Below are 25,511 nucleotides of genomic sequence, written 5' to 3'. Positions count from 1 at the left end.
GGGGTTAGGGGAGTTTTGCGGGCAGGCGTTTTTGGGGCAGTTGACAACGTGCGGGCGTTGGCAATTGCTGCCGCACGGTGGTGTGCAAGCCACATATGTCGCTGCCCGATCGTTCAGGCGCTGGTAGCTGCGTCCGCACGGGGGTGTGCGGGCTGGCAAGTGTTGTTGCCGAACGAATCGTGCGGCACTAAACCTTACAGCCCACACGTGTGGCAGTTATCGGTATCCTAAAAATAAAACCCCATATAGGATACATACTCAGGAACCATTGGGTATTTCCCATATTTGCTCACCTTTCTTCCACTACAAACTATACCTTGCCTCCCTTTGCGCCAAGGCAGATTACTTGCTTACCTTCGTCAGCAATGCCTTCACAATATATACGCACGCACGCTCGTCCCATGGTCATGCCCATACACTCCTCGCGCCAATGGCGTCGACATGGATGACACGTTGCCTGCAGGCGCTCCTGCTGCTGTTGGCGCTTCTGCTCGTCCCCCGCGGCGGCGATGGCGCCGCGGTGTTCTCCGGGTACACGTTCAAGGGGCCGGGCGAGGCCGAGGCCTTCGAGGAAGCGCTGCTGCGCCAGGCGTGCTTCAACGTCTCCTCTTCTTCCTCCGGAGCCGGGCGCGGCAAGGGTGACTGCGTCTCGCGCATCGACACGGCGCGCGGCGGGCCCAGCAGCGGGCCCGTGCCCGTCCTCCGCGCCGCGCTCCGCGACACGCTCGGCGAGGCCGTCAGCGCCGTCGGGGCCGTCGGGGCCGTCGCCGGCCTGGCGTCCCTGTCCAACCACGCGCGCGAGGAGATGGCCGTCCGCGACTGCATCGAGCTGCTGGGGTACTCCGTTGACGAGCTCGGGTGGTCGCTCGACGCCATGGCCGAGCCCCTCGACGGCGCGGAGGTGGAGATGGAGACCCAGCACGGCGCTGCGTCTGGGAGCGTCAGCAGTGGCGCGCGTGCCGAGGACGACCTGCACGCCTGGCTCAGCGCCGCACTGGGCAACCAGGACACGTGCACGGAGGGCTTCCGCGGCACCGACGGCCGCCTGCTGCGTCGCGTCGAGGCGTCCGTGGCACAGCTGACGCAGCTGGTGAGCAACCTGCTCGCCATGCACAAGCGGCTGCGCAGCATCATGCCGCTGCGCCAGCGCGGCAAGAACGACACGGCGGCGTCCGGCGCCGGTTCGGAGCTGCCGCCGTGGGTGATGGACGTCGCCGGCGGCGTCGAAGGGGAGCTCGCGCGCGCCCGGGGCCGGTCCGGAGGGAAGAAGGCAATGCGCGTGGACGTGGTGGTGGCTCGGGACGGGAGCGGCAGGTACCGGTCTGTCGGCGAGGCGGTGGCGCGCGCGCCCAACCACAGCCGGAGGAAGTACGTCATCTACGTGAAGCGAGGGGTGTACTACGAGAACGTGGACGTGAAGAAGAAGAAGACCAACATCGTGCTCGTCGGCGAGGGCATGGGCGAGACGGTGATCACCGGCAGCCGGAGCTTCTCGAGCGGCTGGACCACGTTCCGGAGCGCCAGCGTTGGTAAATACAAAGTGCAAATTCTGTCTCGTTAACCAGTTACGTTTCCTGACCGTGCACAAAAGCTAAAGATGCTGCTGCTTTGCGTGCGCGTAGCCGTGTCCGGCGCGGGGTTCATCGCGCGGGACCTGACGATCCGCAACACGGCGGGGCCGGCGGCGCACCAGGCGGTGGCCCTGCGCGTGGACTCGGACCGCTCGGCCTTCTTCCGCGTGGCCATCGAGGGGCACCAGGACACGCTCTACGCGCACTCGCTCCGGCAGTTCTACCGCGACTGCCGCGTGTCCGGCACCGTGGACTTCGTCTTCGGCAACGGCATCGCCGTGATCCAGCGCAGCACCCTCGCCACGCTGCCGCTGGCGCCGGGGCAGACGGGGAGCGTCACGGCGCAGGGCCGCAAGGACCCGAACCAGAACACGGGGTTCTCCATCCACAACTGCGTCGTGGAGGCCAAGTACCCGACCTACCTCGGCCGACCGTGGAAGCCTTTCTCGCGGGTGGTGGTCATGGAGTCGTACCTGGGCGCCGGCGTGCGCGCGCGCGGGTGGCTCGAGTGGGCAGGGGACGCCGGCCTCGCCACCCTCTTCTACGGCGAGTACAGAAATTTCGGGCCCGGCGCGGGGGTCGCCGGACGGGTGAAGTGGCCGGGGTACCACGTGATCATGGACCCGGTATGGGCCAGCCACTTCACCGTAAGGCGGTTCATCGACGGCCTCACATGGCTGCCGTCCGCCGGCGTCACCTTCACGGCCGACTTGATCAAGAAATGACACACTAGCAAATGGTCAATTTGGGGATGGGGGATGGCCGGAATCGATGCATTCCCTTACATATATTGGAAGATAAAATCTAGTAGGGTGTTTACAAATGTTTGCCTGGTATGCAATTAGAATGGACGTTTTCTTAGGGGAAGAATGGAAACGTAACACGTAGATTGTTTAGATCTTGACAACAACAGGGCGCATGAATTGTACTCATGATTTGTTTTGACAATTAAAACATGACTACAATAAAGGTCACCTTTGAGCCCTTATATTTTTCGGATGAGGTCACAAGAAATATACAAGGTAGTGTATGCTTTTTGCGGATGATGTGGTGGTAGTCGACGATAGTCGGACGGGATTTAATAAAAAGTTAGAGCTGTGGAGGTCAACTTTGAAATCGAAAGGTTTTAAATTTATTTTATAACTAAACTGAGTACATGAGGTGTGGTTTCAGTACGACTATGCACGAAGAGGAGGAGATTACCGTTGATGGACATGTGGTACCTCAAAAGACATCTTTCGATATTTGAGCTCAATGCTGCAGAAGGAAGGTGATATCAATGAAGATGTGAAACATCAAATCATAACTAGATGGATGAAGTAGCGTCAAGCTTTTAACGTCCTATGCGACAAGAAAGTGCCATAAAACCTAAAAAAGTTCTGTAGGACAGCGATTCAATCTGTGATGTTGTATGGCTGAATGTTGGTCAACTAATAGATGGCATATCCAAAGTTAGGTGTAGTAGAGATGTGTATATTGAGATGGATATGTGTCCACACAAGAGACGATCGGGTCCGAATATACGTTGATAAAGTTGGGGTATCATCGATTATAGAGAAGGTTGTCCAACATCGTGTGGGGTGGATTTGAGCATATACAACACAGGCCGCGCCAGCAGCGTCGGTGCATATTGGACCGTTTAAGCATGTTGTTAATGTTCAAAGATCGGCAGACCAAATTTGATATCAGAGGAGTCCGTAAAAGAAATCTAAATGATTGAAATATCATCAAAGAACTAGCCATAAACAAAGGTGTGAATAGTACCCTAATTGTAAACTCCTTGTTATGTTATTTTTGCATCATGCTCATCTCACAAGCATTGCATCAGCATCATATTGCCTTTCATTAAGGAGGAATTTAGAAATTTTAATAAATCTTAAGTTCTATTTTATTTTGCTATTTTGCCAAATAGTGAATAAGTGAACCATTCTCCCTTTTGGTGTTCTAGCTCAAGACTCACCTCCACACTTTACAATATCCTTTTTGTGACATTTTGGAGCTACCCAAATTATTTTATAATTTTCGCACTCCCTCTGCCTCAAAATATAAAACGGTTTTTTGTCTAAATCTTGACCAAAAAACGTCTTATGTTTTGAGACAAGGAAGTACATGGCTCCTACTTCTAGCTCAAACTGTGACTATGCCATGTCCCACTTTATTTTCCCAAATAAATGTTGAAACTCATCCTTTTGTCGCGGGGAAATATTGAAACTCATCCAAATGGTCTGAATATTTTATGTGAACCTATTGTATATTATCAACGCCACAATTAAATTTTCAACCCATTTGGATTTGAATTGGCCCTCCAAATAATTTCTAATCTCAGCCTAGTCTATTTTCTGTAAAAGAAAGTAGAAATCCCTACACTAAACAGTGCAACTGGCCCATTCCTATTCGACCCGCGAGACCTAACCCCTCTCAGCGCCGCAGACCAGCGTGAGATCACTAATTAAAAGGATACTCCTGGTCAGTCCTACCTTATCAGATTGTGACAAGTGGCTCACTGCATATCCGTCACTTGTCGCAACCTAGGATTTTTTTCCTTTGTCCATAGATTCGTTCAGTTAATTTTTTTTATCTATTAAACCGTGTGTCCAAATAGCGAACCGTTTTCACCACTGGATTTCTCGTGTGGAAATATTCAAAAATAGATCCCATGTTAATAGGTTTCGATGAACTTTTTCTCACGAAAACAATCGTAAAAACCGAAAGAAAAAACCCAAGCCGGAAGCATGATTTTTGTCCCGCTTTTTTTTCTCGCAGAAGCAAATATGTACCTCTCAAGAAAGAAAAAGACGTGTTTTTTCTTTTTCGTCAACGAACTTTTTTTTCTTGTTCTCCAAGCCAAGGGTGACAATGGCCTAAGATCACATATGCTCACCTGTAAAAAGCCCAGCCTCCACCTTGTATATAAGGGGAGGCTAGGAGGCTCTCAATCCCATCTTCTCTTAGATAGAAAGTTCCGATAGCAATCTCATACACCATTGTAAACTCCTCGCATAAGGTATCGTTCCACCATGAATAACAAAAACAAGCAGGATGTAGGGTATTACTCATCAAAGGCCCTAACCTGGGTAAAACCCTCATGTGACTTTCGATCTCCGACTTCCGGCTGCGCTTGGGCCCCTACCAAGGGATCTAACCGATTTCTGCACCGTCATTGCCCGTGGTGGGGCTTTGGATGGGCTGAGTTTGTCGGAGTCCTATGTGGCGAAGGTTCGGACTCCAGCGAACCTTCCTGATACATCTCACACATATCTATATTTTTATTGCTAAATGCTATTATATTATAAGTAATAATTTCTTCTTCAACTTTAATAGGTTCTACTACTTTTACTTAAATGGGAGGATGATATTTAAACCACTTCTTCTTGGGAAGATCAACATGAGTAGCAAATGATTCACAGAAAGAAGCTACTATCTTAGAGTCAAGTCCATATTTAGTGCCAAATTCACGAAAAGCATCAGTATCCATAAAAGATTTAACACAATCAAACTTAAGTTTATACTTGACTCATTACCTTCGTCGAGTTCCTAATCTCCAGAGTTGCATTTAATTCTTTTCAATAAATTCTATTTAAATTCAATAGTCTTCTTCATAAAAGAACCAGTAGAAGAAGTATCGAGCATGGATTGCTCATTACGAGAAAGTCGAGCATAAAAATTCTGAAAAATAATTTCTCTTGAGAGATCATGATTGGGGCATGAATATAACATTGACTTAAGCCTCCCTCAAGCATGAGCGACACTTTCTCCTTCACGAGGACAAAAATTATAAATACAATTCCGATCATGAGGAACTAGATGCATAGGATAAAACTTCTGATGAAATTCCAATTTCAATCGGTTGTAATTCCAAGTCCCAATATCATCACATAGCCTATACCATGCCAATGCCTTCTCCTTTAAAGATAAAGGGAATACCTTCTTCTTGACTTCATCCTCGGGAAAACCTGCAAGCTTAAATAATCCACAAACTTCATCCACATAGATTAGATGCATATCAGGATGAAACGTTCCATCTCATGCATAAAGATTAGCTAGCAGTTTCTCTATCATACATGAAGGAATTTCATAATAAATATTTTTAGTAGGTTCAGTAGGTTGAGGGGGAACTCTTTGCTCTTACGGTCAGGGTGAAGATACCCCGAACAAACCCCTCAACGGATTATTTTCCATAGTAACAAGTGACAGTAATTTCAGCACATATTATAAATGTTTCCTTATCAAATTCCACTTACCAAAGGCGCTCCACTCCCCGACAACGACACCAAAAAAGAGTCTTGATGACCCACAAGTATAGGAGATCTATCATAGTCCTTTCAATAAGTAAGAGTGTCGAACCCAACGAGGAGCATAAGGAAATGACAAGCGGTCTTCAGCAAGGTATTCCCTGCAAGCACTGAAATTATCGATAACAAATAGTTTTGTGATAAGATAATTCCTAACGGGTAACAAGTAACAAGTGTAACTAAGGTGCAGAAAGGTGGCCCAATACTTTTTGTAGCAAAGGACAAGCATGGACGAACTCTTATATAAAGCAAAGCGCTCTCGATGACACATGGGAATTATTGTCAAGCTAGTTTTCATCATGCTCATATGATTCACATTCGTTACTTCGATAATTTGATATGTGGGTGGACCGGTGCTTGGATGTTGTGCTTACTTGGAAAAGCCTCCACTTATGATAAAACACTCTCGCAAGCATCCACAACTACAAAAGAAGAATTAAGATAAATCTAATCATAGCATGAAACATGTGGATCCAAATCAGCCCCTTACGAAGCAACGCATAAACTAGGGTTTAAGCTTCTGTCACTCTAGCAACCCATCATCTACTTATTACTTCCCAATGCCTTCCCCTAGGCCCAAATCATGGTGAAGTGTCATGTAGTCGACGTTCACATAATACCACTAGAGGAGAGACAACATACATCTCGTCAAAATATCGAACGAATACCAAATTCATATGATTACTTATAACAAGACTTCTCCCATGTCCTCAGGAACAAACGTAACTACTCACAAAGCATATTCATGTTCATAATCAGAGGGGTATTAAATAGCATTAAGGATTTGAACATATGATCTTCCACCGAATAAACCAACTAGCATCAACTACAAGGAGTAATCAACACTACTAGCAACCCACAGGTACCAATCTGAGGTTTTGGGACAAAGATCGGATACAAGAGATAAACTAGGGTTTGAGAGGAGATGGTGCTGGTGAATATGTTGATGGAGATTGATGCCCTCTCGATGAAAGGATCATTGGTGATGACGACGGCTTCGATTTCCCCCTCTAGGAGGGAAGTTTCCCAGGCAGAACAGCTCTGCCGGAGCCCAAGATTGCTTCTGCCCAGGTTCCACCTCGAGATGGCTGCGCTTCATACTGAAAGCTTCCTTCTGATTTTTCCCGGTCAAAACCCTCCATATAGTAGAAGATGAGCACCGGAGGCCTGCCAAGGGGCCCACAAGCCCTAGGGCGCGCCTAGGGGGTAGGGCGCGCCCCCAGGCTTGTGGCCACCTAGTGGGTCCCCTCTGGTATTTTCTTCGCCCAATATTTTTTATATATTCCAAAATAATTCTCCGTAAATTTTCAGGACTTTTGGAGTTGTGCAGAATAGGTCTCTCAGATTTTCTCCTTTCCGGTCCAGAATTCCAGTTGCCGGCATTCTCCGTCTTCATGTAAATCTTGTAAAATAAGAGAGAAAAGGCATAAGTATTGTACCATAATGTGTAATAACAGCCCATAATGCAATAAATATCAATATGAAAGCATGATGCAAAATGGACGTATCACTCTACTGGAGGGGTGAATCATTGGGGAATCCATCTCCATCAACCTTCCTGCCTCCATGATGATGTGTGAGTAGTTCTTTCAGGACCTACGGGTCCATAGTAGTCTCTATCTCTCTCTCTCTCTCTCTCTCACACACACACACACACACACTTCAATACAATGATCTCTTTGGAGATCCATCTGATGTAATTCTTGTGGCGTGTTTGTTGGGATCCAATGAACTGTGGATTTATGATCAGATTATTCATTTAATTTATATGAATCTCTTGAAGTTTCTTTGATGTGTAATGTTATAGCTACGTATGCTTTCTGATCTATGAGTCTTCTCTGTCCAAGATAGATGAGTATTTCTTCAAAGGGAGTGGTGCATAGTAGTTGGCTCAATCTTGCGGTAATCATTTCCAGTGACAGAATGGACAAATGCACATATTGTGTTGTTGCCACTAAGGATAAAGCGATGGGGTCTTCTTATTGCTAGGCTTTCTTCTGTCTACATTATATCATCTTGCTGATTGTGTTACTCTGTTTCTTGTGAACTTAATACTTTGAGATGCATGCTGGATAACAGTCCTGGGGTGGAGTAATAGTAGTAGATGAAGTTGGATTAACGGTCTACTTATCAAGGATGTAATGCTTACGTGAGATTATGCCATGAAAGATCATAATTATAACTTGCGCTATTATGACAATTTCCCAAAAGTAATTTGTCTAATTACATGCTTTTGAGAGTGATGCCTCTAGTGAACTTATGGCCCTGGGTCTATTTTCCATTAATACAAAAACTCCTACGATTGCTTTTTTACTTTCTTGTCGCTTTGCCCTATCATTATTTGCTTTTAATCTTGTTGCTAGCAAGAAGAAGGAGATTGACGATCCCCTTGCCTTTGTTGGGTGCAAGCAAATTATTTGTTTGTGTGCAGGTATGTCAGATTCGGGGCTCCGCAGACCCAAGATAGATTCGAACTCTAGGGTGCGTGCGAAGAACTCAACCTTCCCAGTCTGCCAACTCGTCGATCCCTCGGCCTAGCTCGATGAACTGGAATGGAAAGAGACACAATGGTTTACCCAGGTTCGGGCCACCTTGTGGTGTAATACCCTACTCCCGCTTTGTGGTGGATTAGCCTCGAGGTGGGCTGAGGATGAACTGGTACAGAGGAAGAACAACCTCAGAAGGTGTGTTCTTGTGCTTGTGTGAGCTGGTGATGGTGTGGATGGTCTGAATGATCCCCCCTTCTATGGTGGTGGCTAGGCTATATTTATAGTGGCCTTGGTCCTCTTCCGCCAAAATGAAGGTGGGAAGGGATCCCACAAAGGCCAAATTCGAAGGGAGACAACTAGTATATCTTATCCTGATGAAAGGTGGTCTTCGCCTGCAAAGCTTCTGGTCGTGACGCCGTGGTGGGCTCGGCGATGACCTTTGTCCTGCCGTCCTGGCGGTCTTGGTCTCGTAGCACGGAAATGGAAACCTTTGGCTGATGCCTTAGGACTCCGCGCCTGCGCTTGCCTCTTTAGCACCAAAGAGGAAACCTGCTGCACTACGACCGCTCGCGCCCGCCTGGCCTTGGTCGCCATGGCTTGCGTCATCTTATCCTCATGAGGTGGGCGCCTACATAGGAAACTCCACTCCTCAAGAGCCAGCCTAGGGAGTCCACTCCTTCTAGAGGTCTTGGCATCGTCCGCCTCGCGAGGGTCTTGTGTTGTTGATGCCGAAGGTGGGCCATACCAGGCTGCTGATGGAGCCACACCGTGGGCCGTAGGCAGGCAAGTCTGGGTACCCTGGTTCCTAGAACGCTGACAGTAGCCCCCGGGCCCAAGGCATGCTCGGACTTTTCTTCGAGGCAAAGCTAAAGGGCAAGGGCGAAGCGCCACGGGTCCGAACCGCCCGTGGGCTCGGTCGACGCGTGGTGCTTTATGGGACGTGGGCGTCTCCGCTTCCCCACGCTGCCTCGGCAACCGTCCTAGGCTGACAAAAAGGCTGGCACCTACCGCTGAGCCTTCATTGCCCTTCCTTCGTCTTGCTCCAAATCCCTTTCTCTCCCTGCTCAGAGCCCCTCCAGCCGACCTCTCCCTGAGCTCGCCACTGATGGCAACTGAAAAGGCGAAGCCCGCTACTCCTTCCGCGCACTTGGCCTCCTCACTTGAGCTGGCCCTCAATGCATCCACCATCACTGAGGAGAAGTACCTTGCTGCCATGTTCCCGCTAATGGTGAGCAACGACAACGAGGGGAGGGAGACGGAGCTTTGGGTCGGCTCCGCCAGGCGGGACACCTTGGGGGAAAGCTTCTACCCCTTCTTTCTGCACAGCGTCTTCGTGGGGCTTGTTCCCCCTTTCTCCAATTTCTTCTTTGCTGACCTCGACAATTATTGAATCCATGCCCTTAATCTCCATCCAATCTCCACCCTCCTCCTATCGATCTTCGCCTTCTACTGCGAGGCGTTTGTGGCGGTGGCGCCCTTCGTTGCGCTGCTCCGCCACTTCTTCTATCTCCGGATGCGCAACACAACCCAGTGCTCTAGGTGTGTCTGCTTCGTCGCGTCCCACGGCAGCAACGCGATCTCGAGGGTCGAGAAGAAGGTGGACGATTTCCGGTGCAAGTGGATCTTCATGGAAGCCAAGTGCTCTCACGCTCGGCTGGAGCTGCCGACCGGGATGCCAGCGAAGCTGGACCGGTGGGCTCATGAGAAGCTCACCGACCCCTGGGCGGTGTCGATGCTGGAGAAGATGACAGCGGACCTGGAGGCGGAGAAGCTGACAGGGGCCATGCTCGTCAGGGAGTTCCTGACGCAGCGCCTGGCTCTACTCCAGGCGCACTCGCGCCCTTTGTGGAGCATCAAGGGCGCGGAAGACGACCTCCGTTTGCGCCCGGAAGACTTGACCGATGATGAGCTAAGCAAGGCCGTGCGTACCATGCTTGAGAAGGACCCGGGGAGCCTCCCAGCGGCCTACCTCCCACTGTACCATCGCGACGACGGGGTGGCGGTGGCCGCCGCCATGCCTGCCTTCAATGAGTGGGGGCTCGTGCCGCTCACGCTCCCCAACTCCCCGGTGCCGGTGTCCTCCCGTGAGATCTTCAGGAAGGATGGGGACTCGGAGGCGACCCTGGAGGAGGTGGGGGAGAGCTCTCCTCCACGGTCTCTCCGATGATGATGATGCTGGCGAATATCCGGTCAAGGGTTCCCCGCGCTCCGCCGAGGTTGTCACGAGGTTTGGGGGCACCCCTCTGTGGAGGCCGGGTCGAGGGACCCCAGAGAAGGGCGAGGCCGCGTTGCTTCCCCGGGGCGACGCACCCGCCTTGCCGCCCGTCGCTGCTACTCCAGAGCCAGCCGCCCCACGCCCGGCTGATCCTGAGGGCGCGGCGAGGCCTTTGCTCAAAAAGCTCGGAGGTGCTGCACTCCTGTCCAAGAGGAAGGCGTACGTTGCTGACGACGAGTAAGTACTTCACCTTGTGTTTGCTCCCTGTCTTTGATGCCGTGCTCACGAGGTTCTCCTCCTGGTGGCCAGGCTGCAGCCGGTGGTGAAGAGGAAGAGGGAGGAGGCCAGGGCCTCTGAGGCCTCGTGTCCTGCTATGGGCGCGGTTACCCCGACATGGGAGGAAGGGCCCGACTCACGTCTATCCATGATGGAGCGAGCCTCTCGGGGCTCGGCGACCTAGACTCAGGAGAAGACTGCATCTGTGGCCAAGCCGACTCCGGGGGCATCTGTCTCCATCGCACCCGCTGGGGGTTCGAGGGCTCTGGAGCCCCCTGCCATCCTTGCCACTACTGCATCGCCAGCCTAGGCGCCAATGCCACCTCCTCCCCAAGTCCTCATGCTGGCGGATCATGGCTCCTCTGCCGTGCCCGGCGCTTTGGAGGAGGCCTTTGCCGTGCTGGGCCGGCTCCGGACAGATCTTCAGGGTGCCGATCGACGCGTGGTGGTGGGGCTGAAAGGATCGAGAAGAGGTGTCTAGAGGGGGGGGGGGTGATTAGACCCTCAACAAAGAAAAGTAGAAGTTTTAAGTTCTTCGAGTTAAGGTGGAGTTTTAGCACAAGTTTAAACATTCACAATACATTTCAAGCAAGCATGGCAAGAGTATATGAGCAGCGGAAAGTAAAGCATACAAATTGCAAGAAAGTAAAGGGGTGGGATTGGAGTGTGCAAACGCAATTGGAGACACGGAGATTTTTGGCGTGGTTCCGATAGGTGGTGCTATCGTACATCCACGTTGGTGGAGACTTCAACCCATGAAGAGTAACGGCTGCGCGAGTCCATGGAGGGCTCCACCCACGAAGGGTCCACGAAGAAGCAACTTATCTATCCCACCATGACCATCGCCCACGAAGGACTTGCCTCACTTGGGTAGATCTTCACGAAGTAGGCAATCTCCTTGCCCTTACAAACTCCTTGGTTCAACTCCACAATCTTGATGGAGGTTCCCAAGTGACACCTAACCAATCTAGGAGACACCACTCTCCAAAAGGTAATAGATGGTGTGTTGGTGATGAACTCCTTGCTCTTGTGCTTCAAATGATAGTCTCCCCAACACTCAACTCTCTCACACAGATTTGGATACGGTGGAAAGATGATTTGAGTGGAAAGCAACTTGGGGAAGTCAAGAGATCAAGATTCTTGTGGTTGGATTGGAATGTCTTGGTCTCAACACATGAGTAGGTGGTTCTCTCTCAGAAAATGAATGCTGGAAGTGTAGGCACATTCTGATTGCTATCTCCATGAATGGAGGAAGGGTGGAGGGGTATATATAGCCTCCACACAAAATCTAGCCGTTACACACAATTTACCAAACTCGGTGGGACCGAATAGTGAAACTCGGTTAGACCGATATGGTTCAAAATGTGAACGTTAGAGTTTTCGGTGGGACCGACATGATCAACTTGGTGGGACCGATTGTGCTAGGGTTAGGGTAACTCCTAGCCAATCGACTGCAACACATCATCTTACAGCTGGTGCACCGCAACCAATATGGCTTCCTCAAGGGAAGAACCATCCAAGATTGCCTTGCATGGGCCTACCACTACATTCATCAATGCCATGCTTCTGGCCGGGAGATCATTCTTCTCAAGCTCGACTTTGCCAAAGCATTCGATACAATCGTGCATGAACCCATGATTAATATAATGCGTCATATGGGCTTTAATGATCGATGGATCTCCTAGATTAATTGCCTCTTTTCTTCTGTCCAATAATCTGTCCTCCTTAATAGCGTGCCCGGCCGACAATTCCCATGCAGATGCGGGGTTAGGCAAGGAGACCCGCTTTTGCCGTTAATCTTTGTCCTCGCAGCTGAGTTACTTCAGGTGGCAATTAATGACGCTTTTCAACAAGGCCGACTTGACCTCCCGTTTCCTTGCATTGGACAGACTGATTACCCGGTCCTTCAATACGCCGATGACATGCTCATTGTCCTCTCTGCATGCACTCGCCAAGCCACCCTAGTTAAGCAGATTCTGTCTGATTATGCTTCCTCCATTGGCCTCAAGATTAATTTCCACAAATCCACATTGATCCCGATCAATCTTGACGCGACTGCTATGACCAATTTTGCTAGAGTCTTTGGGTGTGTGGTTGGCTCGATGCCGTTCACTTACCTTGGCCTCCCATTGGGCACTACCCGAGCCTCGATCCAAGAATTTTTGCCTTAGGTTTGCAGATTGGAAAGGCAACTAACTCCCACCATTGCGATGATGTCGTACGGTGGCAAGCTCTCTTGGTTGAATGCCTCGGTCACGTCTCTTATGGTGTTTGCCATGTGCACTCTCAAATTCCCACCCAAGCTTATCGAGATCCTTGATAAGATTAGGCGCAGATGCCTCTGGACCAAGAAAACCGAACAAGGTGACAAATGTAACTCTTTGGCTGCTTGGGATATGGTCTATCGACCCAAGAGAAAAGGAGGTTTAGGGGTGATTGTCGGTGTCAAAACCGGCGGAGGTCGGGTAGGGGGTCCCGAACTGTGCGTCTAGGCCGGATGGTAACAGGAGACAGGGGACACTTTGTTTTACCCAGGTTCGGGCCCTCTCGATGGAGGTAATACCCTACTCCTGCTTGATTAATATTGATGATATGGGTAGTACAAGAGTAGATCTACCACGAGATCAAGGAGGCTAAACCCTAGAAGCTAGCCTATGGTATGATTGTTGTGTATGGAGTTGACTGCCTACGGACTACAACCCTCCGGTTTATATAGACACCGGATAGGGTTAGGTTTACACAGAGTCGGTTACAATGGTAGGAGATCTTGAATATCGCGTCACCAAGCTTGCCTTCCACGCCAAGGAAAGTCCCATCCGGACACGGGACGAAGTCTTCAATCTTGTATCTTCATAGTCCAGGAATCCGGCTGAAGGTATAGTCCGGCTATCTGAACACCCCCTAATCCAGGACTCCCTCAGTAGCCCCTGAACCAGGCTTCAATGATGACGAGTCCGACGCGCAAATTGTCTTCGACATTGCAAGGCGGGTTCCTCCTCCAAGTCCTTCATAGAAGATTGTAAACACCAATAGTAGTGTTTTTTTCTCCGGCTCTGCAAAATAAGCTTCCACACATCGCCATAGGGAGAATAATATTAACACAAATCAAATCCGCTGACGTATTCCGCAGTGCGCTATCACACTACGGCCAAGTCCTTTACTCGAATCGTTTTTACTTTTCCACCTCAGCATGTTTGGCGAGACGGTTTCCTTGGTGCGTCTTGTCAAAGCAGAGATCGTGTGCCCTTTTTACGGGATTCTCATCAATATGGACGTGGGTAACCCTAACCGCGCCATTTACCACAGCGCTTGGGAGGCAAGCGAGTTTTATTAGGCAGGTGGGGACGCACAACCGCGTCCGCCCATATAAGGGGATAAGGATCCACCTTTTTTCCTACGCCTTCTTCCTCCTTTGCCTATCCATCTCCTGCGCACTCGAGCTCCAGTGCCCAAGTCCGCACTTCCCAGCTCTAACACCGGAATGTATCCGAACTCCAACACCGGACTATGTATCTAAGCTCCAACACCGGACTGTATCCGAGGTGTCGTAAATCACCTTGGTTCAAAGAAGTTTTTGAAGGAGTTTAGCCGAGCTTAATGCCGGAAATGCCCTCTATGGAGCCAGCCACTAGCGCCCGAGCTTTATGCCGGACTACTTCCGAGGTGGTGCACCACCCCGAATGTGGGCCGATTTTTGTTAATATTTTTTATTGGTGCAATTTATTCTCTGCCGAGATATATAGCCAGTAGCCCTCAAGGTGTGTATCGGTTTAAAACCCAAGATGCACTTGAAGGATGACGTAAGACCGCTAATCCCAGTAGCCGCTGAGACTCAGGTTGATTTGCAAAATCGGCCTGAGGATCAAGTCCTAGCTCGGTAGAATACTCCGGGACACAAAAAGCGGTGTGCTCAGTCCTCGAGACTCAGGATGGGTGCGGCCGACCAACCTAAGGATCAAAATCTCCTCGGCAACTGTATTGCACTTTAAATTTTCTGCATTGAACAAGCAATGCAGTAGCCCCCGAGACACTGGTCGGGTGGCAACACCAAATCAGGGGATCGATGTGCCCCTTTAATATTTGTAAATAATAAGCCCGGAGCCCAGTAGCCCCCGAGCCTTAATGCGTGCACGGGTGGCCGAATTAAGGATCGATATCCATAGTAAAATCACAAATTATGTGTAATGACTATGTATCCAAGTACTTTATGTCATTAATGCCCGGATCCGCATTGTACAAAACTTTGTTTGACCGACCATCGGCTTCACCTCCTCGGCCAATAGCCGAGGAGTGTTTGTCCTACTTTATAAAGCCTTTATGAGGGCAAAGATTTACAACAAACAAGGCAATCTGGCCATATGGTTTTATAAACAAAGGTACGCAGAGAGTTATATCACTGTTTAATAGAAGAAATGTCTTCCAAAGAAAATAGTCCCGCTATCGGTTCCTTTCTTTGGGTTGTCATGCTAAGCATGATCATTAAACCTCAACTCTATTGTAAGAACAAAATATTGAGGATTTAGTTTGGGAGGCCAGTTAATAGCCCCCGGTAGTGTTCGGCGACAGTCAGGGTCAAGCCGTAAACACTTCGACCAATGTTATGAATGGCCCATCATTTAACATAGTCATCGGATCGCTGACCAGTTTACGCTTATTGTGACAGTCAGTTTTCGGCTTTCTCCACTGAGGTGCTTAACCATGTGAGCTGGAAGCACAATCGCAGTGGTTCTCCCTTTGCACGCCTAGCTGAACAAAACGGAACGTAGGAAGCAAGTGCAGGAGCCGGGCAACCCAACTATTGACCGAAGACACAATTCGAAACCGATGCATATGTAGCAATATCTGAGAATGTTTTTGCCGAATCCCTAAAGGTGTCCGGCGTTGCACTGCGAGACTGATGCTGGAAAAGCACAAATAGTTTAAAAGTGCCAAAAAGCTTGGAAAACCAAGAAACGTCAGTAAAAACATGACGTCCGAACAATATCAAGTGTTCGGTGCCAATCCGAAAATTGATCTTAGAAAAAAAAGAGTGCTTCTATCGTGCTTTAACATTACACATCCGATCTCAAGACTTCAAGCGGGTCAGCCTATGGCTGCAGCCTCCTATCCCGAAGGCGGAGTACTTCTCATGACCAGTTTAGCGAACTAAACTCGAGCGGTCGCTAGCGAGAAAATGGGTTATCTGGCTATTGACCACACACTCACGTCGAAAAAGGAGGGATAGAAAAAGACTTTGCAACGACCAAGAAAAAACACATTTACTATAAAATAGCTCATAAAAATTTTAAGAGCCCCCAAGTGACTTGGGTATAAGAATGATTGCATGTACCGAAGTACTTATATCATATCTATGTTCAGCCGAACTTTAAACGCGTCTTAACCGACCGTCAGCTTCTCCCTCTTCGGTAAAGGACCGAAAAGTGTTATGTACTCCATCGGTCGAGAATATCGGCGGTGTTTCCAATAACCAGGCAATCAGGCCATAAGGCTGTAAGAGACAAAGCGCGCTCAGGGAACTTATGCTATATTACCGTGAAGTGTAAGAAGCATCTTCGAAGAAAATAGTACCCCCACCGATACCTTTCTTCGGTGCTCATTGTTATTATGAGACTTGTGCAATAGATTTTTTGTACTCATGAGTTCCGTTGTGTGCCGACCATCATTGAAAACTATAAGAGCGCTAGCTTTCGGCTTCACCCAGTCTGAGGTCCGGCTCGGTTGACCCGATCGTGATAATCGCAGAGGTGCTCCCTTTACTCCCTAGCCGAACAATCAGGAACGTAGGGGTAAACACAGGAGCGAGGCAACCCAGCTTACAAATCGCTTAAGTCAATATGGTGCATATTGTGGCATAATACACGAACAAGGAACGAAGCCGTACAAGTATAATCATATGCAAGAGGAAAAGCTTCATAAATGAAGCCCCCAAGTGAATTGGGTCCTTGAATTTGTGTGTCACAAACAAAGTTTGGACAAGGAAATTTTTTACAAGCAACTTTTTTCCAAAAAAGTATAATGCTTGGTCGAACCGAACACAAGTTAGAAATTAAAGCTTTGAGCATGAAAGCGACTTAGCTGGTTAATGTGTTCGGTATTGATGACGCGGTCCGAGCTTGATGCGGGGCAAGGTTCCATCCCCCAAGCTGGTCCTGAGGTGGTGGAGCGGAGAGCTCGACATGCCGAAGTGGTGACATAGCACGGTTAATGCAGACCGGCAGAGTGACGCCGAAGTCCCCGGATCATTTTCCTGTGCACAAAAAATAGTGCAAACCGGAGATAATAGTAATAATGATAATAAAAAAATGTGTTGCATAATAAATAATTTATGCAAAGTGAGGAATATAAGAAATATGGCCTGGCACCACTCAATGTCGATGCAGGGCGTCGGCGTGATATGGTAAAGGCGTGGCAAAACCTGAATTCGCAGGTCGGTCCGAGCTCCGGATGCGGCGTTCGCCGGACTATGTACGGAAACTGACCGAACCACCATGCGACTGTCGTCAATGCGGCCACCATTTGATAGACCTGTGTACATATGATGGACAAATCAGAGTAATAATTCTTTGGAAAAAATGAACCCAAACAAGCAAAAAATACTGGGATTAATAGCACCTGGTTTATTTGTTGTAGCAATACGAAGGAAGGTGATTCCCAAAATTGAGACTCGCTCTGCACACCCATTGCTTGATGGGCGATAAAACGATGGCATGGCAATGCTGGTAAAGGTTGACTCGCTGAGGCAAAGCCCTCGGCCCAGCTAACATGACCGAGCTGGTCGGCTAGTGACGCCGAAGTGTCCGGAGTAGGTTGATGAAAAGATGGCGGAGCCCCCGGTCCAGCCGAGATGTCGAAGCCTCGACGTCAGCCGATGAGTCGAAGTAGGTCGGCATGATGGACACCAGCTTGAAGAAGCAATAGTGCGGCCCTGTCGATGCAGGTCGTGACGTGGTCGATGCCGGCTTGGTGAAGCGACCATGCGGCGATGTCGGTATGCCCGCTTCGTGTAATCCGTGGGGCGGGGATGTTGATGATGATTTATCCTTCGCGATGCCGGACTCTTTTTCGGCTTGCCGAGATGATGATCCGAAGAAGTTGAGCTCGGCTAAAGTGACGACGTGTCTAGCGCAGGTCGGCAGTCGTGGAGTAATATTGCCGGACTGGTTTGACACCAGCATGATGTTGAAGATCATGTTCAAAAGATCTTAAAGTTAGTGGGATGTGTTCGGGAACAAAACACAATACCCCATACAAAAATTCCTTCAAAAGGGATGTCCGAAATCCCGTTCATAAAAAAGATGAACTCGGGTCGGATTCGTTTTCGCGCAGAAAATAGATCCGAAAAGTGATACACTAATCGAAAGGTTCCCGGAGTTTGGACGGATGGATCGAGATGAAATTTTGAGAGGTGGTAGATATAGGAATTCCGCAGCTGATCAATGGTCGGATCTTCCAAAGGATGTCCGAGCTAGAAGCTGGACACCACGCCCTAAACTCATCCAAATTCCCATCCAGATTTGACAGGGCTCCAGTATATCGTGGATTGCCAGAGATTCCTCCATCGGAACTCGACGAAATTTTCCAGGGTTGTTATAGATTCAATTCCGCACAATTCCACCAAAGCGATCGTCAAAGCGATACTCGAGGAGGTGGTGGCGGCAGATACGAGTTCACTGTCCAAAAAAACAGCACAGTCGCTTGAGGGCAATGTTGATGTTGAGCCCCCGAGCTCCATAGATGATTCCTCCGTGATCTTGATAGAGATCGGAGTTGATGTTTGCTGAAGGCCCTCGTCCGAACATGGTGATCCGAACACGAGGCACAATTCTTGGTCGAACCAAGGTGACTAGTCGAGCTGGTGACGAAGATGCCGAAGTCGCAGTTGATCTGCAGGCGAGTCATCGATCCTTTTGTCGATCACACAGCGGAACTCTCAATGAAAGCACCAATGTCGGTGTCAAAACCGGCGGATCTCGGGTAGGGGGTCCCGAACTGTGCGTCTAGGCCGGATGGTAACATGAGACAGGGGACACTTTGTTTTACCCAGGTTCGGGCCCTCTCAATGGAGGTAATACCCTACTCCTGCTTGATTAATATTGATGTTATGGGTAGTACAAGAGTAGATCTACCACGAGATAAAGGAGGCTAAACCCTAGAAGCTAGCCTATGGTATGATTGTTGTGTATGGAGTTGACTGCCTACGGACTACAACCCTCCGGTTTATATAGACACCGGATAGGGTTAGGTTTACACAGAGTCGGTTACAATGGTAGGAGATCTTGAATATCGCGTCGCCAAGCTTGCCTTCCACGCCAAGGAAAGTCCCATCCGGACACGGGACGAAGTCTTCAATCTTGTATCTTCATAGTCCAGGAGTCCGGCTGAAGGTATAGTCTGGCTATCCGAACACCCCCTAATCTAGGACTCCCTCAGTGATCAACTTGAAAATTCATAATGAGGCCTTGTTACTAAAATTCCTACACAAGTTCTTTAACAGACAAGATGTGCCCTGGGTCAACCTTATCTGGGACAATCATTATGATGGAAAAATTCCACATGCTGTTGACCCCATGGGTTCATTCTGGTGAAAAGATATTCTTAAGCTGACCCCCATTTACCATGGAATTTCTCGAGTTCAGCTGGTGGATGGCACAACGACTCCCTTTTGGAAAGATCTCTGGAGGGAAGATGTTTTACAAATCTCACACCCTCGTGCTTTCTCATTTGCCATGCATGAGGATATGTCTGTTGCTGAAGCAATGGACACTACGGACATGCATGAAACCTTTCACCTTCTAGTCTCACCCCAGGCTCTTATTGAGATCCATGATATTCAGTCACAACCAATGTGGATCTCTCCATCAACATCACTGCATGATGTTTGACACTATTCTTGGGGATCCACGCTTTATAAACCAAGGGACTACTACAACAACTACTTTAGGGATGGGGAGACGCATCATGCATTCGGTCAACTTCGGAAGTCTAAGTGCACTATGAAAATCAAAGTGTTTGGTTGGCTCTTGTTTCATGGCAGACTCAACACACGTAACATGTTGAAGAGGAGACACTATAATATTGGCAACAACTTCAATTGCATCCTCTGTGGTCAGCACATTGAGGAAACAGTTGACCACATGATCTTCACTTGCCCTTTTAGTCAGAGCTGTTGGGCTAGATTAAACATGGACTGGTAGACCTTTCTATGCCGCCTTGATCGCCTGCAAACCACAAAGGATACCTGGCCGAACCCATTCTTCTATGAGACATTCCTAACCGCGGCCTGGAGCATATGGAAGGAGAGAAATGACAAGCACTTCAGAGTACTGGCTCCTAGTGTTGATTCTTGGCTCAAACGTTTTAAAGAAGTCCTGATCTTACTCCAACATAGGGTTAAGGCAGCGCATAGAGCTGCTCTGATCAACTTCTGTACATCTATTATATAGTCTCCTCTCTATTTTTGGATTGGTTGTGCATTCACACTAGGTGTGTAGTTTGCAGAAAAATGGTAGGTGTTTTCCCCCTACTGTCACTTTGTCAAAAAAACCTAAACTCGGTTTGACCGATTACACAAACTCGGTGAGACCAATTTGGTAATAAGCAAATAGAGAGTTGGTCAAGCAAACTCGATGGGATTGATTGCATATTTTGGTGGGATTGAAATAATTTCAATAGGCAACAGAGAGTTTGGAAGCCCATCTCGATGAGACCGAGATCCCATCGGTGAGATCGAACCGATTAGGGTTTCTGGCAGTGGCTATGTCAAATGAACTCGGTGGCGCCAGATAGATCAAATCAGTGGAGCCGAGTTTGACTTTAGGTTTGGGACATATGTGGAAATGAGAAAGTGGTTGAGGGCTTTTGGAGCATATCACTAAGCATTTTGAGCAAGCAAGCCATTAAGCAATACCTCATCCCCTTTTAATAGTATTGGCTTTTCCTATGGACTCAATGTGATCTTGGATCACTAAAATGAAAATGTAGAGTCTTGAGATTTTGCCAATCTTTGTCCTTAGCATCTTGAAAGGGTTCCACATCCTCTTATCCATGCCACTCCACTGTTGAACTTATCTGAAATATACTAGATAAAAATATTAGTCCAACAAGAGATATGTTGACATTAATTACCAAAATCACTCTGGGAGCACTTGTGCTTTCAACCCCCCCTTTTTGGTTGATGACAACATGCATCAAAGCTTTAGATAAAGATATGAAGAATAGCAAGTAAAGCTTTGGAAAGACATGTAACATGCATAGGCTCCCCCTACATGTATGTAATCATGTGAATATGGAATATAAGAGCATGTGAGTGCATAAGCATGACAGAGCAAGCAATAAGTTACATGTATCTTGGCTATATGCATCAGAGCAAATGATGTGACTATAGGAAATGTACCTCCATGTTCATGATTCCTTCTTGCAAACAATATGTACATCGGCAAGAGATCATCATGCACATGAGTGTGATGCATATACTTACCTTGTGGTCATGAGCTGGCTTTGGAAGAGATGAACCTAAGTAAAGAAGGTTAGATAACACATAAACATCTACTAAATAGAGTAAGAACAGTAAACCACAAGAGTACCAAGATTGGTATGACATGTAGAGAATGAGTACTCGGTACTCTATTGGATATAGACATGTCCCCAAAGAGTAAAGATATGAAATGAATTTGAAGATTTCTTTCCCTTAGATGTCTTTCTCCCCCTGAATCTTATATTGGATAATGGGAGAATATAGGGGATAGAAAATCAAAGCAAAACAATGAACCGGATCAAAACAATCATAACACATACTAACATGTCTTACCCCTCTTGAAGACATGTAGCGATCCGACCTCAAACAGTCAAATCTATGTGCATAAGTGTCATCCCTGGATCGGTAATGTTGACACACACAGTACTTGAATAATTTATAACAGAGTTTTTATCACACACTTATTACATGAAATATCTCAAAAGAGAAAATATTACAATGATATGGCTTAAGGCCATCTAAATAAGATAACAGCGGAAGGATTCGAAGGTAAAGCGAGTCCATCAACTCCAACGGCATAGCTGAGTGCACGACAACGACCTAGCGCACCTTACTCTTTGTCTGAAAAGTTTGCAACATAATACGTTGCAGCCCGAAATGGGCCAGCACATGGAATATGCTGGCAAAATAACACTGTAGAGCAACGAACAAGAATAACTGCTATCACTACATGTATATATGGCTTGTGGAGGCTCTAAGGTTGATGTTTTTGTGAAAAGCCAATTTTCCCTACTTCAAAGGAATAAATTTTATTTAACTATCAAGTTGGTTGCTAAAACATTGAGAAGGTTCCTCCAACTCAATCCCAATTAAAAATAATTAACAACCCAACAAAATTAATTAAGAGTGATGAGATCAAATCAATAATTCAAGAACCAGATACTCGATATGTCCATAACCGGGGACACGGCTAATCATGATCAATTTGTACACTCTGCAGAGATTTGCACATTTTCCCCCACAAGACTCGATCTCCTTCGTTGAATTTCTCGCACTACATGATGTTTAAGAAATGGATGACCGAGACACAATCTTTCCGAAGAGGTCCCCTTAACCGATAGATAGGCCGGTACACCTACAATCCCCTACATCTGCTAGCCCATCATCGAAAGGATTCCCACAACTTACTCAACTATGCCAGAGCCCATAATAGCATGTGGCTACACATGGAAGTTTCTAGAATGAATAATCTTATGATCCCTTTGAGACTGGGTGGCATTCCATAGGGTGATCGCACGGGTACTCCGGGATCCCCTTGGGCAAGCACTGGGTTCTCCAGGTGCCCGGGCAAACCACTGGGTGCTACAGGGTGCCCCAACCAATCCACCCAGATGTGTATTAAAGTAGCCACATTAAGTTAACCTTGATATAAATAAATCTCACATCTTTCATGAATCTCACATACCAATCCACGTCTACGAGCATAGCAAAAGCAGTATAAGCATAACATAGAAGTAACTCCCAGGGTTTGATATAAAAAAGGCAATAGGTTCCACCTCATCATCTACTTCCCGAAACCCACATGTTAAGTAGATCCAACTCATGCAATGTTTGAGGGTTGAAACTAGTGCATAAAAACTGGGTAATAAGGGGTATGATCAAAGTGTTACTTGCCTTGCTGACGATCTGAAAACCCTAGAGACTCGTAGTAGCACGCTTCGCACTCCGGTAACTCTATCGCAAACAAACAATAGCACACATAAGCACTCAAGCATAGATGCAAGGGTAAAACTTAGATAAGAAAGTCCAAACTGAAAGTTCAACTAAAGAGCTTCAATTTGCAAAAAGAATCAATCAAATCAGAGGTGCGAAACTCAAACTACGATCAAAAGAAGTTCGAATTTAAATCTGCTTGAAACCAAATTTTAAATTGTCAAAATCATGTTCAAGTTGGTTAACTGGAAAGAGGGTTTCGAGACGAAGATTTTGGCGTTGGTTTCACTGGATTTGGACAAATGGTTGAAAAGTTGCGGGTGTTTGAAGATCAGGGGCTAATCTGCGATAAAAATAATCGTGGATAGGTCCCTGGCCGAAAATAAAATAAAAAGAAAAGACTAACGAATGAGCGTTCGCTAGCAAAGACGAACAAACGAACGTGTTCACGAACAGAGGTGTCCGGGTGAACATTCGCTAATTAGCGAAACCGAAAAACCGATCTAACCAATCCAACGCGAAAAACCAAAAAAAACCGGGCGACAACGGCGGTTTTTACTGGTTCCTCAAAAAAAACCCGGTGGCGGCGAGGTGGGATTTCGGCGGGGCTCCGGCAAGTCAAACGGTGGGGTGGGGGGGGGGGGCATTGCGGGCGGCGGCGAGCGCGGCAGGCGGCGGCTGCTGCTGTGCTGGGGGACGGCGGACGACGGCGGTGTGGGGAGAGGGGCCGGGGGCCTCGACTTATAAAGCCTCGGGGGGGGGGGGGGGCTTCTTGCGCAAGGGGACGGCAACGGTGGAGTTCGATTCAGACTCCAGTTGGAGTCTGCCGGTGGCACGGGGGCGCGGCGCGGGAGGCGGTGGCGCAGGCGGGACGGCCTGCTCGGCTGGGCCTTCGGCCCAGTCGGGCGGGAACCTTTTTTTAATAAATTCTGCCGAAAACAAAAATCCTAATAAAATATAAAAAATCCTAAAATGCCAAAAACAATTTCATCGTCTAAATAAAAATATTTAGAACAAAGTGAACATTTTTCTGGCCTAATAATGCAGTTTTGAAAAAATGCATATTTTTCTAATTCAAATAAAATAGCAATAAAATTCCAAATAAAATATTTATTTAATTTTAATATTTTTCCTCCAATATTCTCCTCTGATTTTGGAGAAGTCTTTTTATCTCCTGTCATTTATTTTAATATTGAAAATATTTTGGAGAGAAAAATTATTAAAATAAAAAATAATCCTCTTTTCAAATTTGAGAAAATTCAAATATGAAAATAAATGAAATCTCCAACTCTCTCCTTGGGTCCTTGAGTTGCTTAAGATTTCTGGGTCACAACCAAAATGCAAATAAAATATGATATGCATATGATGACCTATGTTTAACATCCAAATTGAAAATTTGGGATGTTACAAACCTACCCCCCTTAAGATGAATCTCGCCCTCGAGATTCGGGTTGGCTAGAAAATATGTGCGGGTGGTCTTTCCGTAGTCTTCTTCTCGTTCCTAGGTGGCTTAATCCTCGGTATGGTGGCTCTAGTGAACTTTGCAAAACTTGATAACCTTGCTGTGTGTAACTCGATTGGCAAACTCAAGAATCTTGATGGGCTTCTCGTCGTAGGTTGGATCACTCTCCAACTGAATTGCTTCTAGGGGCACTGTATCTATTAGTGGAATATCGGCCATCTCTGCATGGCACTTCTTTAACTGAGAAACGTGAAACACATCATGAACTCCAGACAATCCTTCGGGTAACTCCAACTTGTAGGATACTTCTCCCATATGTTCCAAAAGTTGGTATGGTCCTAGAAATCTCCGGGCTAACTTTCCCTTAACTCCAAAATGTTTAACTCCTCGCAGTGGTGACATACGAAGATATGCTCGGTCTCCAATCTCATAAACTACCTCCTTGCGTTTACTATCTGCATAACTCTTATGCCTGGACTGAGCTATCTCCAGTCTATCTCGAATCAACCTAACCTTCTCTTCGGACTCTTTGATCAAATCCGGTCCAAACAACTGACGGTCTCCAACTTCATCCCACATTAACGGGGTCTTGCATCTTCTTCCATACAAGGCTTCAAAAGGTGCCATCTTCAAACTAGCCTGATAATTGTTGTTGTATGAGAACTCTGCGTAAGGCAAATTGTCATCCCAACTAGATCCATAATCTAGCGCACAAGCTCTCAACATGTCCTCCAGAATCTGATTGACTCTCTCGGTCTGTCCATCTGTCTGCGGATGGAAGGTTGTGCTGAACTCTAGCCTAGTACCCAAAGTCTGGTGCAATTGATTCCAAAACTTCGAGGTAAACTGTGTCCCTCTATCTGATAAGATGGTCCTCGGAACTCCATGCAGACATATGATCCTGGTCATATATATCTTGGCCAACTTTGCGCTTGTATAGGTGGTCTTCACTGGGATAAAGTGAGCTACCTTTGTCAAACGATCAAGTACTACCCAGATTGAATCATATCCCGATCGGG

General features: G+C 47.6%; 1 protein-coding gene across 1 annotated transcript; it reads left to right on the top strand.

Moving 5' to 3' along the window:
• The first annotated feature begins 390 nt into the window (after positions 1-390).
• LOC123058241 (pectinesterase) lies at positions 391-2,577 on the top strand. Its single transcript, XM_044481034.1, has 2 exons — positions 391-1,529; positions 1,623-2,577. Exons 1-2 carry the CDS (start codon positions 431-433, stop codon positions 2,294-2,296), a joined length of 1,773 nt encoding a protein of 590 aa, XP_044336969.1. The 5' UTR covers positions 391-430; the 3' UTR covers positions 2,297-2,577.
• Positions 2,578-25,511: the final 22,934 nt, after the last annotated feature.

This window comes from Triticum aestivum, chromosome 3A, assembly GCF_018294505.1.
Source record: "Triticum aestivum cultivar Chinese Spring chromosome 3A, IWGSC CS RefSeq v2.1, whole genome shotgun sequence".
Classification (NCBI taxonomy): domain Eukaryota; kingdom Viridiplantae; phylum Streptophyta; class Magnoliopsida; order Poales; family Poaceae; genus Triticum; species Triticum aestivum.
This window is presented reverse-complemented; position numbering and strand designations above follow the sequence as displayed.

Bases quoted from the DNA above. Each gene is read 5' to 3' on its own strand.
- LOC123058241 (XM_044481034.1), top strand. From the start codon at position 431: ATGGCGTCGACATGGATGACACGTTGCCTGCAGGCGCTCCTGCTGCTG. The intron at 1,530-1,622 runs GTAAATACAAAG...GCGTGCGCGTAG, and splicing joins GTTCCGGAGCGCCAGCGTTG to CCGTGTCCGGCGCGGGGTTC.